The 19,007-nt window shown below is 46.2% G+C and overlaps 1 protein-coding gene across 3 annotated transcripts in view; it reads right to left on the reverse strand.

The window, feature by feature from the left end:
• Window positions 1-19,007, reverse strand: part of FAM227B (family with sequence similarity 227 member B) — a 49,401-nt gene that overhangs the window by 1,347 nt on the left and 29,047 nt on the right. The window contains exons 10-14 of one of the 3 annotated variants that reach the window (XR_004402558.2): window positions 4,317-4,465; window positions 3,205-3,371; window positions 2,437-2,514; window positions 2,077-2,134; window positions 459-567 (exon numbers count right to left, since the gene is read on the reverse strand). Coding sequence is in view for 2 of the 3 variants with exons in the window: in XM_032950484.2 (XP_032806375.2) it covers window positions 330-567; window positions 2,077-2,134; window positions 3,266-3,371; window positions 4,317-4,465 (551 nt within the window). In the remaining variant the exon portion in view is untranslated. Of the gene's footprint in view, window positions 1-41; window positions 568-2,076; window positions 2,135-2,436; window positions 2,515-3,204; window positions 3,372-4,316; window positions 4,466-19,007 lie in introns of those variants that run through there. The other 2 variants (XM_032950491.2, XM_032950484.2) reach the window with 2 other exon arrangements.

Genomic DNA, 19,007 nt, shown 5'->3' on the forward strand with positions numbered 1-19,007 from the left:
TAAAGGATGATTAAAGGCCTGGGAAACGTGAAACAGTGTAATGATTGTTGTAATCGCTTTAATGAATGTAATACTGTGGTATGTGTTACCTTCATGCAGAGGATTTTGGTGTATACATACTTATATTTTTAGAAAGGGGTAACGGTTTTTAATATTCTTATGCACAAATCATATTTGTATAAATAGTTCGCAACTAGTGATTTGACATTTAAAAATAACATCAATAATTTAAATGTCATCTCTACATTGGGGAGGATACGATTTGTTTATTCTCTGCGATGTCATGATTGCTTTCCATGAGTTTCACAAATTAATACACCGAATAAAAATCACGTAGAAAAAAATATAACATTGTGTTGCCCACTTGCTCGTGTGTTGTTTTTCGTCACGTCTAAAACGATTTTCAACAGCCGCCACCAAAAAAAAAACCACATCGATTGCGGAGCTCCCAAATTTACTTCCAGCGTTGCGAGCATCTCGCCGAGGGCTGGCCTCTGTGCTCCTGGGTGGCGCACGGGAGGCCTCCATGCCACCTGGGTGCCCTCGCTCGCCTCAATTGTCGCCTTGCTGCGGTGGAGGAGAAGGTGGCGTAGGAATAAGGGCCGGTGGAAGGTGGTGGTGGGGGGGGGTGGAAGCTTTGTTAATAAAAAAAACACGTTTTTCAACAATGGCACACAATGACACTCGGATGACACTCGGGGTCTACAATGACATTCTCGCGTCTACAACGGTTACGACGTTTTTGCAACGGTGTAGTATTCGTGCCGCCGTGTGTTAAATAGCCCTCGCGACAAGAGCGTACAGTGGATGCTTGCCTTTTTTTCCCCAATCCAGCACCCCCCACCCCTCCCCTCACCAATCCCTATCGCTGTTTAAAATTTGTGCTAAATATTTTTGCATTAGCTCACAGATACCTCTAACGCAGTGATGGATTTCCAAACAAGGGCTTATTTGATTTGCGGTATTTGTAAAAAACCAAAGTGGAGAGCGTGAAGTGTAAACACGGACTGAGAGCTAACCCATTTGTCTTGCAGCTGTGCGCCGCGCTTCTGTGGCCTAAACGCTGCCGGCCTGGGATTCTCTTTACCATTGTTTGCCGTGTTCCATGGCCAGATACTTCAACGGCAAGTGCCACGTACGGCGGGCGAGCGAGCGAGCGGAGCATCACGAAACAACAGATATGTTCAAGTAGAGCACGAAACCATTACCTTTATCGTAGGATTTTAAAGGCTCGGACTTGAAAGGCGTCAAATTGCGCGTATTAAATGTGGACATCTTTACACAATTGTACACGAACGACGGCGGTGACGAACACATTGCTTTGAACGCCCCGACGCGTCGCTTCAACCGCGACAAAGTTTCAACAGAAATGGTTAAAGTTCCCCGCAGCACGACATTTAAAGCCGGTGCGCGCGAGTGGGGCGGTTTCTCAGTTTGCTGTGTACAAAAACCTGCCAAAGCAATCGGCGGAGATCAATAAAGACGTCACGTGACGTCTCCGTGACCTGCGAAACAAAAACGGCGCAGGTGGACAGCGCAAGTGGCCTCCCGATTTTTCGAGCGGTCCATTTGGGGGGGTGGGTGGGTGGATGGGTTGGTAGGAGGAGGAGACAGAGAGGAGACGGCATGGTTAATCCCTCCCGAGCCGAGGCACGGCGTTACTGTTAAGGTGCGGTGATTAGCGCAAAGTACAGGATACCCGATAGTTACCCATTCAACCGCTCGGGCTGCTACATTGTGTTGGGGCCCTTTCATGTGTTTCTTCAACCAAAGAGAAATGGCTCATAAACACACAAACAGCGCGTACGGCGCAGGTGATAACCACCGAGAGGACAGAGGAGGGAAAAAAACACACGGGGGCACCCAAAAACATCGCCCATTTTTTTCACAAGTTCAATGGACTTCTGGTATTTTTCTGCCTCTTCGCCCTGTTATTTAGGGGGGGGGGGGGGAAACTTCAAATAATTTTCGTCCTTTAAGCATGCTATTTATTTCGGTAAGCTGCGCTCGTGATGGCCGAAGACAATGATTGCTCTGCCCGTTGCCATATTTTACAATCCACATCAAACGCAGCACCTTTTCCTCCTGCGCGCAGATCCTATTCTCGTCTGTCCCCGCGATCTCCGTGCACGTCCTGTGAAACATCAAAACGGCGCCGTCAACAATAAGGAGTGGGTGGCATCGCGCGAAGCCTTCTTGAATTCACATCTGTCGTGACCACGTCATTAACAGCAGCAGCAACAGCAGCAGCAGCAGCCAAGGGTTTTCGTATTTTTTCTCAACAAAAAATATGTCAAAACAGACAAAATTACTATTAAGCTTTGCTTTTACAATGTCTTTTCATTTAGCGCAAGCTGTACAATTAAAAGAGAAGGAACTCAACACGGTGTTTAAATTATTGCTGCATTTGCAAAGCCTGAGTCACACGCAACCCGCCTGCGGTAATTGTCTTTGAGCTGCTTGTTTTGAGCTTCCCAGGCACCGATGACGTCCGCATAGGTTTGGCCAGATGCAGTGATACACGGGGCTGCAGTCAAGGGCAGCTGCGGCGTGCGATGGAAGGAACCCGAAAACGAAGCTACAAAACCGGCTGTGGTGCAACTGAGCATGAGAACCTGCCTCCCCACCACGTGCCCGGAGTAGCAAACAAAACAAAAACCGAAACAGGAGGATTTCTCCACAACTATGGCCGTCACCTGATGATGCTGGTTGTAGTCACCGGCGAAACGTCGTGTAAATGTTGTGGGTTTACTCTCCAACACACCGGTGTGCTGTACTCGTAACGAATTGGCACGTTTTGTCGACGTGACAAAACTTACCGGCTGTGTCGGGTGGTGGAGGGTTACGACGCATTTATACTTACGCGATTTAACCCAAAAACCATTATGAATAAAAAAACTAAACTATGTTTATTTTAAAGGGTAAGGCCCACTGAGCCATATAGCTCTTTTTCAGAAGCAACCTGGCTATCACAAATGACGTCTCAACAAAGTGGCTTATCATCATCACGTGGAAATGTACAGCAGCCATATACTCTAAACGCGTGATGTTGAGTCTAAAATTTATTATTTTATTCTCATTCTACGTGACCTCCTGATTACCAGGCGAGGTAGTTAACATCTCGCCACCGTGACACAATGCATGAGGCGCGGGGTCGCGTCCATCACTTGCGCCGTTGAACAGTCCGCCGCGTGTAAAGGATATTACGGGACTGGCTTGACCTCGGTGAGTTTGACCCATCCACCGGCCAGACGGCCCCTGTAACCTGCAGCGAGGTGGCTTGACTGGAGGACGTGGGCGACCAGGGGGCTTTGGCCACGCACATTAAACGGCACGCGCCGATAGGACTGGCCCGGTCCTACCAAATGTGACTGAAGGTGGCGGGGGGGGGGGGCGCGTGCAAAAAGGAAAATGAGCACAAAAGTGAATGAGACACGTGAATTAACATTGGGAGAAGAACAAAAAAACACGTAAAATTCATTCACTGGCACCGCCAACTAAGCGCGCTCATGATTAATGTTGAGAGTCAAGACAATGTTTTCCCCGCTCGTGGGAGAATTGGGCGATGCTCATCGTCAAAAGCCAAGCGGGCATCAAGGCTGGACGGTGCTTGAATGGGTGGCCACCGTGCACACAGCTCGTTATTGACCGCCAACACCGAACAGCACTGACCAGCGTGGCGAAGTGCGGTCAAATAATTCGCACGATCCATACGACGTGGTGAGGACATCATCCTGCAGTGGATTGACAAACGACTGCACATGTACGTCTCTCTGATATAGTCTCTCCTATGTTAGGTCCTTCTGTCAGTTTCTGCATCGAACAACCAGCATTAACGTCCAACAAAATAACACTCGTTTTTATTCGAAGAGATGATGGGTACGACGCAACAGTACATTTTTTTTCTTTCTTGAAGCACAACTGTATAAGTTTAGTCAACCTGCCAATGTCGACATGCCGAGGTCTAAATGTCAAATCCTAGATCGTACAATTCATATTCTAACCTTATTCGAATACGACTGCCCGTGTATGTACTACGTTGAACTTCTTTCACACCGTACGTCGCCAACCGTGCTAACCAGAGGTGCGCCCACCTTCCGTCCGACCTCCGTCGACCACAAAGGCACGCAAAATAAAACTGGCGACGAAGTCACACCCCGGATAACGTTCGAGAGCGAATTGTAACCCAGGCTGCGGTAACCTTAAATCAGCGCGGAATCGGGCGTCGGTGACGGAAAGCAAGTGGGGGACCGGGATTGGGTGTTGGGGGGGGGTGGGCTGTGAGAAGACTCCCAACGTCTTAGCGGGAGCCTCACCTCTCTGGTGTCGGCTGAAGCCACGCGGGCCTCTGCGTGCGACGGCAGCTCCCGGGGGTCACCCCAGCCCCGCGGCGCGCCAGAACGAGCTGCGTCTGCTCGCGCCGCCTCCACATCAAACCGAGGTAGGGTGCCCACTGTTGGTTTTGCTGAACACAGGGCAGCGCAAAGTGTGAGCCCTTGTAATAACAACCAATAAAGTTGACTGATTCACGTATTTTTTTTTGGCTAACAAGAATCATAAAAGGGAAGCCCCAGAGGATGTGAATCTGGCTTTTATAGGCTGAAAGGCCCTTTTTTGGATCTGTAACGTCACACGGGAGTTTTTCTTCTTGTTTCTGTAACCCATACTATTGAGGGGTAAGTGCAATAAAGTTAGCTTTTAATTGTTGACATGAGGAGCCCTCCGATATCAGGATGACAGTAAAACAAAAAAAAATAACCATTGACGCAGGTTTTTTTTTGATCTGCATTGTAATTTTTTGGCCTTTATTACCTGCAAATACCAGAGAGAGAAGGTTTGGGTTACATTCTGTGAGTTCTACTGATATGAGGGACCATATCCTCCCAGTTGAACATTAATGAAGCGGAATTTTCCATCAATGATGACATTTCTGCTGTCAAGTTGCATTGCAACATTGCGCACAATGGAAAAATTCCTGTTTATGATTACAATCATCATCCAGAACTGCATTTTTTTTTCCAAAAAAAGTTTTGCCTTTGAACATGTATTTTTTTTCATTCTTTAAAGTCAACGTCTTGTACCGACAAAATTCGTGTCTTCCCTACTACCTCATGCCCTATTTATTTCCTCCCAGGTCTCCCTCACGATATCTCTCAGTGGAATCCCACCTGGTTTGAATAAAGGAGCGATATGATTTTTTTTACTACTACACATTTGACAGGTTGTCTCAGTCACACAAAAAAACACGTCCAGAGCATCGCGGCACATCACCGTCACAAAATAGTAATGGGAGCCGATTCTTACCTTTACCGTGAACACCTGAAAAATAACGTTTTGGCAAGGGGGAACAAAGTTTCATTTTAAGCGTTCTAGAAAGAAATGGGCTATGAATGCAGTCTGAGCCCATTCGTGCAGTTATAAAGGGGTGGTAATGAGAGATCTGTTCTTTAGAAACTCCCTCCATTCCCAGCACAGCCAAGCATTTCTGTTTATTCCCAGCTGAGATGGTCTGCGATTGTGGCCTGCAGCGTGCATTGTGTTGGGGGCCCATTCACTTTGCAGACCAAATCATGATGTCAGACCGGCATTACCACATTCACCACCAGCCATCGTCATGAACTCATCACTATCATCGTGATCATCATGCTTCTAACTATTAGAGTTGAACGCAACAAACTTTTTTTTATTTTACTCCCCATTGTGCATCTACACACCGGCTACTTATTTTGCTGTTTGCTGCCTGTTGGAAAACGATTAAACATCATGTAATCGTAACTAATCTTGAACAAACGTGACACAAAATCGACAATGTTAACTCGGGTGGGAGCGGCGGCGGCGGCGGCAAGGGCTGTCGAGCACAGCGCGATGAACCCGGTGACCCGAGTTTGATTCCATGCCACAGTTTACAATAGCGGCGGGGAATGTCTGAAGCAGTGCTGCCCCGACTCCCCTCTTCTGAACAAACCTGCACTGACCAGCGTGGTGAAGTATGGTCACACAAAACCCCCTTCAACGGGCGCGGCATAGGCAAGCCTTCATCCAGCAGGGGATTGACAATGGGCTGTAAATTATTATTTTCACTCAAATTCCTAGCTCAAGTATTTCTATCCATTTAACAGCAGCCTAATGCTCATTAAACAATATTTACCTTCTTCATTAAACAGTTGGTCGTTTTAAGAGAGTCATAAAAGTGCAAGACACATTGAACGCCCCTATAAAAATTCCCTCCACCATTTGCCTTCTTGCATTAACTTGGATAATTTGTCATTACAACTGCAATACGTATCCTTCCAAATAATACAAATATTTTATGGGATTAACATGCAATAAAGGTTAACATTTGCTAACATTTTGAAATAAAATCCAATGCAGTACTAACCTCCAAAGTTACAAAAGTTCCACTTGGGGAAGAAGGAAAAAAAAGTACTGCAAGGTAACATTTGGCACAGAGATACATGAAATGTCCCGTGAATGTGTTACGGATGGCCTTGCCTGGACACAATCTCAGCGATCCTTAAAAATACATTTTGTCGTCTGAAAACACTCGGATAGACGTTTAACGATAATGAACACAGGATAAGAAGCGTATAGATATATTTATTCTTAAATAACGGCAAGAAAATGTACAAAGTCATCGCTCGGCATCTGCCAAGGCAAGATAATGAAAAGCCCCGACTTCGTGTGCAGTCATTCTCGCCGGCGTGCTTCAAGCCGCGATCAATGGAAACTACATTTTCCAAGAATGTTGTTTTGTTTTGATGTGTTTTGGCTTTTTTTTTACTTTTACCCAAACACCTTTTTGTGGGTTTAAGATGCATTATGCGTGTTGTTTGGCCACGCAACTCAAACCACAGAATTCTTTTGGGGCAAAGCGTGCCCAACACAGAAGCGGTTGAGGGTCACTGGCCGTGCAAGGCTGGGTGTGTGTGTGTTCTGTTTGCTTTCTCGAAGCTCAGTGTGGAATTACCCCCCCCCCCGCCGCGCGCCCACCAAGATGCATCTAAATCCCACTGAATATGGTATTTAAAACGATTTTGGGCTCGCAAGCATAACCAAATACACAAGGCAATTAAATGTTAGCATACTTGCTGTGTTTTCCCCAGCATCATGTTTACACTGTGTATTTAAAACAAATTTTTTTTTATAAAAAGCACACTTACAAGCAGTGGGCGGGGGGAACATCCCTGTGTTGTAATGAATCTGGTTTGCGTGTGCCAAGCCTGTACAATCTATGGAATTAAGGGAACTAATTCCACAGCAATGACGTCACACGTTCCAAAAATATGCCCTCTTCATATTGTGTCTTCTGATATCCTATAATGTTTCAGTGCAATTTTGAGCCCTTTTAGTTTTGAACAGGAAATAAAAATGAATATCTTTAAGCCAACTTAAAAAAAAAAGTTGTCCTTCTAAAATGCAAATGAAACCTATCCAAAAAGAATAATACATGGACTGAATTTTACCAGGCAATATCTGGAGATCTAAAAAAAATAATAATTCATTTTTCAATAAGCTGCCCAAAGCAATAAAACGTTGAAAATAAACACACGACTCATAACGGGCGTTAAAAGGGCAGGAACACCTTTGATGTTCGACTAACCGTTGTAAGGGAACGCAATTAGTGCCGCTAACGAGCAAAGTGAGCCAGAAAAGACTGAAAGGAGAGCAAACTTTGGTCTGCTCGAGGGTAATGTACCCGCAGTAAAAGCTTCCAAAATGCCTCGACTCTGCTGCGGTCCCTATGAGCTCCCCTCCATCCGTATGATCGCCCTTGCGGAGAGAAGCCTGCAGCTGAATGATTTTATGAGCTATGGTTACCCCCCCCCCTCCCGCCCTGCGTTTATGATGCAAATTCTACTTTTGCAAATTTTTTTATTGAGGGTGACCTGCCCTAATGCATTATCTCACAAAAGCACACACACACACAATGACAACACTCTGTAATGATGAGCCCAAATGAACACACTGCACGTATACATTTAAATGTAGTACGCAGGCAAATTCAAATAAGACCACTGGTTTAGTTTTTTGGAGGTAATAATGCCACAGAATATTTTGGGTTGTGAACCGACCATTTGATAGAATAAAGACTTCCAGGTGAAAATATAAAGCACGTACAACTGAGATTTCATTCCAATAAAGTCTGGACTCTCCTAGGGAAGCATGTGTCTCTTATATTGTTGTTATAAAGAGTGCCAAGTCTTATTTCTAAGTGTTACATCTGCAACCTCTTTATTAAGCAATGACAATCAATTTTCTAAAATATTATACGTAAAAAAAGGTGTGTACATTGGGCACACTTGTGTAAACACAATACATTATAATGGATACTTGCCTGACCATTAATAATGCAAAACAGATGAAGTTCACGATAACCATCTCTGCATGAGAAAAAAAACAATCAAATGTAGGATTTTGCTGCGCGGGCCATACTCATAGACGAAATCCCTGCACACCCACGTGGCACAAAGTTAGCACACGTTCACGCGGCGGGCGGTACACGTCAAGTGAGCACACAAATGATGTTTTTTTGCGCAAAACACGAGTCATTCTTTGAAGCCACCACCACCCCGCATCAAAAAAAATCTCCACAAACACCAGCCTTGATGAGCATCATCAAGGCTGGTGTTTGTGTGTAGCAGCGGCCGATTAAGCAGCCTACAGCAGCTCCAAGGCAAGGGCAGGCCCTCAGCTATTGCTGGAACTCCAACCATTCCTCTAATAGTGCTGGCGGTCAGCCAAATAAACGGGACCCTGTGCCTCCATACCTGTTTTGGCAAGTCAGACCATACCAAGTAAACAAGGAGCGTTTCTACTCAATGCTTTCGTCTCTCTCTCTCTCTCGCCTCGCTCTCTGCCTCCCTGTTGCTCTGCCCTCAATGAATTGATCTCACGTTGTGTTATATAGCATATCGCACCGCGACCATCGTGCTGCAGAGAGCATAGTTCTCCGGAGGAGTCTCCAGGCCCACACCCCCCACCACCCCCGTGCCTGCCGCGCTGCTGGAACCGACATGTGGGACTGATATCGGTTTATTTATCCGTGTTCTATAGAGATTTGGAGGGATACAGAAAACCAGGAATGTAAGTCACGTTTTTTTCTTTCTATTTTCTCAACACGTATCGGTCATAATTAGGCTGCCGTTTATTTAATTTTTCTGTGTACCGAACTAATTTATTGCTTGCGTTATTCCATCCACCGCTGAGAATCTTGCCATTGAGAACTCTGCACCGGCAAGCCTTAATGACAAGACATTTATTTATTTTTAGCTTGAACATACGCTGGACTTTTGTTGAAATATTTTTAAACTAGATTAAAACCGAGAATATATACACAGATACATGGCAATTCAAAGAATCCATAATTGCGTGCAAGTGTTATGAATGTGTTTCCGTTTTAAGGAGATAATAACGTTCAGAGTATTTTAGAAATGTTTTTCTTTTAAGTGTATTTGAAGAAACGAGCATTCAACTGAAACACCATTTAGTTCTCCAGACAGCAGGCCGATACTCCGTATGAAATCCAAAAATGCAATGTGGGTTCATCGGCACCGAATGATCGTTTGATTATTTCTTTTTTAAAGTGTATACATTCTCACACACACACATACACTGGAGGATGATGAATGCCGGTATGTGAGTCAACGAGGACAATTCAGACTGTGTGAGTGTACGGTATTTACGCATGGCCAGCTGTCAGAACACGCATTAGGAATGTCAGTGCTTGGTATTGTGGCTCTGCCCGAAACATTCCTGTTAATGTAACCCTTCCCCTCGATGCTTTAATTTGCCATCTTCTGCTCACACGCATTCAATCAGGAGGTGACGATATTTCTGCTTGGGACCGTTTTCGTCGTGGAATAATAAAAAAAAAGAGCCAACGTTTGATAGTGGAGTTTGTTGTCGTGTGGGTAACCCCGAGAGAGGGTACTTGTCTTTACCCATAAACAACATTATTTATTTGTAGACTGTTGCAATCATTCGAGTTGTCCAAACTTTCAATTACCGTAATTGCTATTTGGTCATTTTCCCCCCACCCCTCCCCACCCGCCATGCCTGCAGTCTTTTTTTTAAGTTATGTTTGCTTTTTTCTTTCCCTGGTGTTGTATTTTTTTTCTGCTGGCTATAATTACAGCTGCTCACTCTTCCGTTACTTTTCAGTTACATTGAACAAAAAAATTGCATCCCAGATGAGTTTAAAAGAGAGTCGCGTACGACACGGGTTTGGCTCGATAATTCGCCCCTTTGTGAACAGGCCCTTTAAAAAAGAAATGCTCCTTTTGTTCTTGGAACTGTCATCTATGATCTTTACAAAGTGAACTTAACCTGAGCTTGGAAAAGATCACAGAGCAGGCAAGTGCATTGAACGCCACCATCTAATAGCCCGGGCGCTCTTCTCTCTCCCTCTCAAACAGTACACAATGCAACCTGCTTCAGGCTAATTTCATTAGGCAGGAGAGAGAGAGAGAAAAAAAAAATAGTTTGCACTTTGAATCATTCCCCCTTTGATTGTGACATTACCGTTAAATCCATCTTGTCCGGAGCGCGCGCAAAGGTGCCGTAACCCTGCTCTACCGCGCGAATAAAGTTTTCACCTTCGCCACAGCCAGAGGCAATGGCATTATCGGCAGCCCAAGCGGCACACGATCGAAGGCGGGGGGGGGGAACGCTTGGAATCGATCAATGCGAACGTAACTAAAACGTTCCAATGCCGCGGCTCGGTCGGGCTGCGTTGAGTAAAAGCATTCCTGAGCGAGCGTGAGCCCCGTCGAAGACGAACGGAGTTTTCGTTGTTCTCCACCTGTTGCCAGTCATCCATTCGCGACTGCGGTTCCTAGCGCTGAGGTGGCTAAGCACCGCCGTCTGCAGGTGAGTCAGGCCTCGCCCGCACACCTTTGTAACGCTGTGGGGGGGGGGAGAGAAAACAACCACGCGGTCTCTCTGCGCGTGATGCTGGCACCCCCCCCTCCCCCCAGCCCCCCACCCTCCCTCCACCAACAACTATCACCACCCCCAGCTCGCCTCGCCATGCTCCACCATCAATTACCCTGACAGTTTTAAGACACAAAAGGCATCGGTGCCTTTGAAAAACAGCGTGGGGGGAATGAAAAAACACGTCTCGGGCCCTCTTATGTTTTAAAGCAAGAGCTTAATAAGAGATTGTGGACTTCTGAAGGTGAACGATTTCTTTTCTTACCTGTGTGGGGGGATACTACATTTTCTGTGCTATGTACACAAACTCACAGCAGATAAAAGGAGAGGTTTTTTTGTTGGGGGGGGGGGAGGTAGAATTTCAAAAGTAATCTTTCGAGAAATGTATCCCCATTTAAGTTTGGCTTCAACTGACTAACACCTGCACCCACGCATTACCCAATGACTAAGTACGAGCCGACCGAACGCCACAATGTGACACACAACACAAACATCAAGGTGTCTGTCCTCCCCGCAAAAGCACAGAGAGGAAGCGAGATACAGACAGCTGCTAGAAATAACCACGCTTATAAAACGATCTCCAAGGAGTGCGAAACAGTTTATTGCAACTGAACCTGCCAAACCATATCATCCTCTGCAAGAAGGCTTTTCCATAAATGCCAAATTTTCTCCCAAAGGGTCAGCCAGACAGAATGGGTGGTGTGGGGAGTGGCGATGGGGGGGGGGGACGTGGGTGTTGGTGAGTGGGGGGGTCAACTGTCCCACATTGGTTCTTCACACCATATTCAAAGCATTGCTGAGCAGAGCAGGTGTGCATGATGTTGGGGAGGAGGGGGATTGGGGTGTGGGGGGAGCAAGGTTGTCGGGGGTGTGGGTACCAGCATAAGGTCTGGCATCACTGAACGAGTCGCGTCTTCTGAACCTTTTGACGGAAGGTTAGCCCCCCCCCCCATCCCTCCACAGCGGCTGACCTCAAGTCGAGCACTCGGCAGCGGGCGAGGTGCGCTTGAGAAAAGCCCACGTGGGTTTACACGGACCATTTGTTTAAATCAGCCAGGCAGCGCGAGGCATTGCTTTAATTAGCGCAGGAAGTGCGGCGAGTAGTGGACTGCCGTCATGTCTCAGGCAGGTAGTGTGCAGCTGTGAGCTGGGAAGCGGGCTATCGCGTGCGGCTCCGGGCCACATTACATACCGAGCAGACTACAAGATTTCGAAAACGTGAGTATATTGCATACGCATACTTTCAGTTCGGTCTCCATGTAGGTGTGTACACGGAGATGTTATGTGTGTGTGTGTATATATATACGCGCTCTACGGTTTTAGTTTGACGTATCACTGTAAAAACAGCCTGGAGGCAGCTATGTCTGAGACGGTATGTCAATGCATAAACGGTTTAGTGCCTTTAATATAAGACTCTCAGCTTTCCCCTTTGATCGCATGTTGCTACAGCACTTTTACTATAATAATTGCATGAGATGAACAAACTGAGCGTTTTTTTTAATAACTTTTTTTTAATAAAGTTAGATATTCAATTGTAAAGACCTAAACTTAAATTCAGTGTTATTGAGCATCTTAAGGTGAGTGCTTGTGAGCGATAGTGTGTTATTTCAGTGAACTCATCCATATACATGTGAATAAAAATCTAACAAGATCTGTACTTAAAACATCAAATACAGGACATGGAAAAAAAAATAATGGTTCATCAGTCAGGACTTTAACAACTATTGCAGGCCTTTATCTTTTTTTAATATAAATAACACAAATAAAATAACCATACAAAGTACAACGAAATATAACGGTAGATCTTTCTGCGGTTGTGCTGCACAGCTCTCTGATTGCGTTTTCGGGTTGCCCCGCGAATTGTCCGGCACGACGTTGCACTGCCTGTCCTGGGAGCTCCTTCAGGAAATGAAACGACGGACATCGCGCCGAACAACAACGCGGTACAACCCGAAAGCACGTCGGGGTATCCTCTTGGACAAGACGATTATAGGTCAATAATTTGCCACAGATTGGGGGCTGAGCATTTTTTTCTGCCTGGCACCTGACTTTCGACGTCTGCGCACCACGCGGAGCGCGCATTGCTCTCGTCATCCGTCACCGCGCACGGCTCCAACACCGAGCCGGACGACAATTGCAAATCGACGGAGCAACCGCCAGGGCGCGAATCGCAGAGGGCACAATTAAACTCGGACGCAGGGGGAGGGCGGCAGAAAGGGAGCGAGCGAGCGAGCAAAGGGAGGGAAACGAGTCGAGGTGGCCCACGCAGAGACGTAAGCAGCCCGAGCGGAGGAGGCCGAGGAAAACACTGCCGCCTCTGTGCCGCCGGTAGTCGCAGACCTATCTCCATCTTCCGCGCGCCCGGCTCTCGGAGGATCCATTTCAAACGGCTACGGCAGGCAGTGACAAATTACGTCAACAAAAAAAAAACACAGCCCTCAGCTAGGGCCCTGTGATAAATAATATGGGAAGTGGAGGCTGTCAGCCCCTCAGATCGGTAATGTAACCAATAAGGGGGTTTTAAAAAAAAAGCGCCTAAGTGTTATTAACCAAGACTAAAGACAGAAAACACTTGAGGCACTTGAGGGATATGAATTGCTCACGTACGGGGCAGTCGACGTAACTTTACCAGCCTCGCTTGTGAGTTGCGGAATAACATTTATGTAACCCAATTATGACCATTGCGATAATTTCACAGCTGCAGCTATTGTCACCGTAGCCACCGCAATCGGCTATTCTCAATCCACAGGTGAATGCGAGCAGTCACCCAAGCCGACACCAGCGCCTATAGTCTTGTGAAGCTGTAATTAACCTCACCCACGCGTGTCACCTGTCTTGGAATTAATTCCACTGCTGTCAAGCTTCTTTGTAATGCTCCACAAACTCTGGCTGTGTCAAAGAAAACCGCTGTCCTAAGTCTATAATGACGATTAAACAACCAACAATATTTCTCAGATTAATGCCATTAAATAAAAGCTCACTCAACAGTCAAAGCTTTAGACATTAAAAGTCACCGCATTCATAAAACGTACTTCGCCTTTGTGAAGAAACGTAGCGATGAGCTAATTCGCCGCATCAATCCCGCGGCCAATGCCAAAGCGTCAAACGCTCACTCGAACCTCGGCGATGCCACATCTGTTTCGCTTTTTAGTTCGCGTGACATCATCAAGGAGTTGTGGTCACCGAAGGGCCATACAAAAAAAACCGACGGTGTCTTATCTACCTCATGTCAGATCACCACCCCCCTTTCAGTCACAAAAAAAATAGAAACGTAACGGTTCCTGGTCCCATTCTCGGGGCCCATCACCACCCAGCCCAGAGGCTCTCCTCTCTCTCTTACTGTCATTAACAAAGCGGTTTACATCCCCAAGAGAAGAGCTCATCGACATAATTGCTGGCAATTTTGACAATGAGTAACAATTGAATATATTTTTTACACGCGTAGAATGTAACCACGGTAATAATTTTTTTTTCACAATGTTCACCACTAAAGACATTCCTTTTTGTTTAAAAGCGATTTTTTTTTAAAAGGCCGTTCACGATGAGCGAACAACAATATTTCTCAGTTATTTTTTTGTTGTTGCTGTCACGAAAGATATAATTTGGACGCGAAACTTAAGAGACCATTCGGTGCTTCTACGTTAATTCATCCATCAATTCGTTCGTTTTCAACTTGACGTAGCCACCGGACAGCGTCCGGTTGACAACACCGTGGGCGGGGAGTGTTGTTTAAGGACTCTGAAGGAAATAAATAGCGCCGCGACAGCGGCCGTAGCTACAGGGGCGTGCACGCAGCCTTGACCAGCTCATCCTTTCTTTCAGCGCCCTTCATCCCGGAGGTGAGCAAGGCCAGGGGAGTGATTTTCTAATGAGCAGCACGAGACGTCAGGAACTGACGTGCGTACAAAACCTGCCGAGTGACGCTCACCGTCCCAGACCACCACCCCCGCCCACCCCTCCGGAGCCCGCCCAGGATTTTCCCGACACGTTAACAAAGTAGGCTTTGATGTAAATAATGCGTCAAAAAAAAGAATAACTGCAAACAACTACTTCCTGAATATTTTACAAGAAATCGTATTGTTTCCCACAATCCCAATTATGAAGTTACATTTTTAGCCAAAGGAAGTACCGTCCATGTGAATGTTAAACCGGAGAAATGTAAATGCGTCAACAGTGTTTCAACACTCATCCGAGCGGAGGATGGTGTTCCATCTCAACTGACATCCTCAGGCAATCGTCTGTATTCCACATTCCTCTGAAGGGAGTGAATCACTCACTCCACAGAACGACAATGGGCTGAGCTACATGCGTATAAATGATGCATAGCAAAGTGTGCACGGTACTTCTTGGGTGTATTTATGGGGGAGGCAAAGTGCGCTTCAACGTGGCATTATGTACCATTAAAACAAAAGCATCTCTAGACAATGCAGGCAGGCACGTTTTAAACACCGCGACAAAACAAGCAATACATTACATAAACAAGAGCCATCTGGCAAAATTGGACTCCTTTGCCAATTTGTTTAAAGCAGAGATTGATGCATAACCCTGGAAAAGGGAGTGTATAGTAAACTGGCTCTGGAGGCCAAAGTGCCGTTGCAAAATGATATATAAAAAAAAGGATTAACCAGGCGCATAATCTGCACTTAGGCACCCTCATTGGCCTCAGTTGCACCCAGGGAGCCGTTACCCACAGTCCCTCACTAATTGACCATCATGTTCAAGTGCAAATGGAATCGGCCGAGACAGCCGGGGCGGGCTTTTTGAAGCACTCTGGCCTGTGAGGAGGGTGCCAGTAGGTGTGGATGACATTCCATTTTGGAAACCCAAATCACCAAGTGCACAATAACGGGCTTTTGCAAAGATCAACGTACACCTCCCTACCCACGCTTGCTAATTGGTGGCAAGTTTAAAAAAAAAACCTGCAAGGAGGTGCACTGTGATGCCTTTATTCTGGTGCCAACGACAAGCGATCGGAGCACCCTGTCACGGAGACTCCAGATGGGTCGGCTTAAGCTGTGCGTATAAGAGAATTAAGTGAACAATAGTAGGCTTAAGAATACATCGCACGTACAACGGCCCGAGCCGAAACCCACCTCGGTTGGGGCTTAACGGCGATTAAACTCCGGCTTTAAAGAATACACTGAAAAGTTCAAACAATTCGCTGCCTACGTTCGCGAGACAAATCTGCTGGCATCCATTGAGAATGTCAGTGGCTGTTGCTGTTGAATCGTACAGTCCCTTTAGCCTGCGCGGTTAGTTGCAGTGCACGCGGTACACTTTTAAAAACACAAAAACTAAATCCGCGGCTCAATTCCGCACAAAACAACTTTTTGAGCGTCTGGGTAAGGGCGGGGTCCTCGATTGCTCTTAGCCCGCCACTCGACGGTGAAGAGGTCCAAGTGAAGCACGTCTGGGAGCGGTGAACTCCTTGAACTAGTGGGCGCTTCATCACCTGAGCTCAGTCGTGGTTCAAGAGGGAGATGAAGGGGGGGGGCCGACCGACGGGGAAGAGAACCGCCCCCTCTGGGAGAAGGTGCACCCCGTGATTTATGTCCCGCAGCTGCGAGCGTCTCGACAAATTGTACGGCAGCGCCAAACAGGTGTGCGAAGTTTTGACGGCTGTGCGCACGACATTTACTGCGGCGGGGGGTCGGGGGGGTAGGCGTTTGTTTTCATTTTCTGCCGCACGTCGATGTGACGGTGCACGGGCCACGGCCGCAGGAGAATGCATGGCTGTTTAAAGCGCCCGTGTTACTTGAAAGCGACGCAAGAAACGTGCGGCCTTTGTGAAGAGAAGGCAGCGGGGGTTTATTATTATTATTACACGCTTTCTTTTAACTCACTCTGTCTGTTGTTGTTGTTGTCGTCGTCGTTGTTGTATCCTCAAATCTTGTAACTCAATTTTAACCCACTTGCCAATGCGGTATCGACTGCAAACTTGGTATACTTATGTCATACTGATGACAATATTATATTCTATCATAAAAATTGTAAAAATATATATTTTTAAACAAGCTTTTTTATATCTTATGTTTCGGCTTGGGTCTAATTGTCCACGCTCAACTGACGTTGGCTGTAATTGGCCACGGTCCCCTTACGTTATGGCAAGCTTCGGGGCCACTTCCTGAAGTCGTGGAGTTTTGCCATTACTAGTACATTTCATACAAGCGTGTTTTTAAAAATGTTTTTTTTAAATATTACTTATTTTTTTCTTCTTCTACGAACGGTGCTCGGCATCGCTGCAAAATGAGAACCAATGTCGCATCTGTTACCATGTAAAATTTGTCAAATACCCTGCTCAAGCATATATTGTGTAAAATATGTTTTACACTTTTATGGTCTTTGTAAAAAAAATTGGCATCAAATTAACAAGCCACAGCTAGAGGGAGTGTTGGTTATGAGCCACAGAGCTCTTTCGAAAGTAATCCCATCCTGACTTTTACAACACTTGGCAGTTAAAACACATTTTGTTACAACATGCAACTTATAATAATGAAAGGAATTAACATCACTCCTTGTGCGTTAAAAGTTTTTTTCGTCAGCCCCCTTGTTGTGTTGCCTATATTCTTCTCAAAAAGGTTTACAGCGCTCACTGAAGCAGGTTCACGGCTCATTCTGCCAGGTGTTTCGAAATGGACAAATTGGAGGTGACAGTAATGTGTGAAAACAGCTTTCTGGATTTGGAATTAGTAAAAATTTTCGTGACATTCCACAAATGGAACCAGCTGGCTTTAAGCCAAATGCCTTGTACTAAGTGTGACATACTGAGAGCTGCAGGCAGTTAGAGGCTTTGCAAACCCTTGTTTAAAATAAAAAAACACCTGACCTGTACCAAATTTACATCACCCAATAATCTGCTTTGGGACGTAAGTATCTCAAATACAGTCACTATTTCTTAGCATTACACATGTTTAAACCATTGCAACTTTCAGATTTTTAAATTTGTTCAGATACATTTACAGAATGTGCTCGAAACCAATTGCTAGTATAGCTGCTAGTGAAGCGATCGGAATCAACGGAGAATGTTTCCGCGAGAGGAAGTGGCCAAACATTGAGAGACAAGAGACCTGGCGTGATCCAGCTGGGCCCTGACCCCCCTAGTGCACAGGGCCAGCAGGTGTGGTCAGGAAGTCAGGGATTAGGGCTGAGCCCAGAGAGGGCAGGCCCACCACGTGGATGTGGACCTCCAGCACCGGATGGATGGTTTTATTATGACTTTAAGAGTACACGGGAGCTGACCTATTACATCGGTGGGATACGGTCAAAGCTACTATTTTGTTTTCTCGCAGTAATAAACAACTCTTAACCAACTATGCAGCTTCGTATACAACGTTAACGAGCCACGATCTATTGAAGAGGGATTTTCCCGCTGAAAGAAATGCTCTTCGAAAACATTTGCCTATGAGGCCCGTAGGCTGATGGGACGAAATGTCACCAGATTTTATTTTTACGCAGCAAAACAGACCCTGGTGTATTTATAGTTGTGCAATGCTCTGATCGAGACTAATGTCTCTCAAACACTCATCACGTACCGCATCCCCCGGGCGTTGGCTGCTGTCGATAACGGAGAGAGAAGTGCCATAGTGGTGATGTCTGTCAACAGACTTGGGTTATCCGTTACACCAGGTACGCAATGGCATCAGTCCCAGCTCTCCCAGGGGCACGTAGCAACACAGATCAAGCCTTACCCCACAGCTCACTGCAATGAGAGCAGGACTGTCGTGGCCCAATTACTCAGCAACAAATAATGGCCTACTGCTCATGAGCCCGACACAGAGAGGAGGACAGTCAAAAGAGCAGGACCAAATTATAGTTGACACTTTGAGTCCAGGACAAACATATCGCAGACCTGCCCGTCATGTTTGATTATTGAGGGTTGGTGAGAGCGGGCAGCTATATGCCAGGGCATAGAAGCACAGTCCAACAATGAATTGTGCTGCACCACTCTCTCCTACCTACCACGTGGCTCCAGAGCCTGTAACTAGCCTGCCGTGTATGGTGGTCACCCATCCAAGCACTGACCATGCTCAAACCTGCTTAGCTTCTGAGATGCGATGACATTGGGTGCATTCTGG

Source organism: Petromyzon marinus, chromosome 1 (genome assembly GCF_048934315.1).
Source record: "Petromyzon marinus isolate PM22_M1 ecotype Great Lakes invasive population chromosome 1, UKy_Petmar_22M1.pri1.0, whole genome shotgun sequence".
NCBI classification, from domain to species: domain Eukaryota; kingdom Metazoa; phylum Chordata; class Hyperoartia; order Petromyzontiformes; family Petromyzontidae; genus Petromyzon; species Petromyzon marinus.